Below are 1575 nucleotides of genomic sequence, written 5' to 3' on the forward strand. Positions count from 1 at the left end.
TGGGCAACGAGCTTAAAGCCCCTGATGGCTCTGGGCGCTGACTCTCACCAGTGGCTATGCATGAAGTCACAGGCGATTTTCAGCCAGCGCCATTGAACTTCTTCTTTCATCACCATAAGGTCATATAAACACAAATTTTTTACACTCAAATTTAAACAATTTTATATAAGGTCTAAAAATATAGATCTGACAGCACAGAACTAAAACAGAGGTCGGTTACAGGGACAGGCTTAGGACTCTAGGAAAGACTAAACTTCTCATGAATGACAAATGACTAAATAATCAAGTAATACTAGTTATTGTTAGTGGTAAAGAGGCTGCCAAAGCAAAGTAAGCAGTACGAATCTACCAGCTGCTCCGTGAGATTAAACTCCCTCTGAAAACTCACTGGACTGTCAGCTATGGGTTGGTTCCAACTCAGTGGTACACACAATAAAACTAATTAGAGTCTATTCATCAACAATTAACATGAACTAACACAGAATACATACTGATTATCACTATTCTAAGTACTTTTCAAATTTATTTTTAATATTCTAAAGCACTTTAAAAGCCACAACTCTCATTATATAAGTAGTGCTATTATTCCCATTAAAAATATATATATTTATATGGCATTGAAAATATGTAAAAAAGGGCTTCTGCTGGGGAGGTAGGGTTTCTGCAGTTGTAAACCACTGCAGGGGAGAAGCATGTCCATTTTTCTCCCCCAGAACTGGGGGTGTGTATATGAACCACCAGAGATGGATGGCCTCTGGGTTAACAGTGCAACTCTCTATGAACTAGGCCACTAGAGTTTCCTTCTGAACTACTAGATAATAGTAAAATACTTTTTCATTCCAAACTTTTATAGTTTCAACTTTTTCTTTAAAAGTAATTTAGTTAAATGAATGTAATTTCCATTTTTAAAAATTAGAGGGAATGAGGTTGCTCTGTACTTAATGTCCGAGAGGTATATATCCTTAGTGAAACTCCTAAGTAGGTTAGGTTTGGAAAAGTTAGGTTTTCTGTAGGAAGGTAGTCAAAATCAAATGAGAGCAGTGTAAGTATACCTGAATGCGCTGAGGAGAGGGTACTGCAGAATCGGTGGAGATTATCTGGATGCGCGGGGAGGGGCTGGTCATCCCTGGAGATTCCGGCCGAGAGGTCTGAGCACGTGGAACCTGTAAGTGAGAAGCAAGCTGGATTATTATAAAGGGGCTTAAAAGATGCCCAGTGGTGACCACAGGCCTGAAGATCACATCTCTTACTCCCACTGATGTGAGTTTGAGCAATAAATTCTTACCATCATGGAGTAAGTAACGATCTATGGCAACAAAGGAACTCAATGATATAGTATCACCAGATGGCCCCAAGTACACATGATCTTAAAGTAGCGATTTTTACTGTCAAAAATGAGAAAAGGGGGAACAATCACAGCTACATCCGTTTTGCTCTGTAAAATCGTAATTCTTTATGAAGGTAATTAAAGCTAGTAAAATATCTTCCCCAAGCTGATCCTTTAATTTTATATTACTAATCAGCTATAAAATATCTCTTCAATTTATTATTAATTTTAGTAAAAATTTACAGAGG

At 37.8% G+C, this 1575-nt stretch overlaps 1 protein-coding gene across 2 annotated transcripts in view; it reads right to left on the bottom strand.

Moving 5' to 3' along the window:
• Positions 1-1160, bottom strand: part of NR2C2 (nuclear receptor subfamily 2, group C, member 2) — a 70715-nt gene extending 69555 nt beyond the window's left edge. Inside the window, exons 1-2 of one of the 2 annotated variants that reach the window (XM_006901044.1) lie at positions 1053-1124; positions 372-392 (exon numbers count right to left, since the gene is read on the bottom strand). In XM_006901044.1, coding sequence (XP_006901106.1) covers positions 372-392; positions 1053-1124 — 93 coding nt within the window. Of the gene's footprint in view, positions 1-371; positions 393-1052 lie in introns of both variants that reach the window. The other variant, XM_006901045.1, reaches the window with a different exon arrangement.
• Positions 1161-1575: the final 415 nt, after the last annotated feature.

The sequence above is a fragment of the Elephantulus edwardii genome, unplaced genomic scaffold (genome assembly GCF_000299155.1).
Source record: "Elephantulus edwardii isolate Elephantulus edwardi_28Jun2011 unplaced genomic scaffold, EleEdw1.0 scaffold00306, whole genome shotgun sequence".
NCBI lineage: Eukaryota > Metazoa > Chordata > Mammalia > Macroscelidea > Macroscelididae > Elephantulus > Elephantulus edwardii.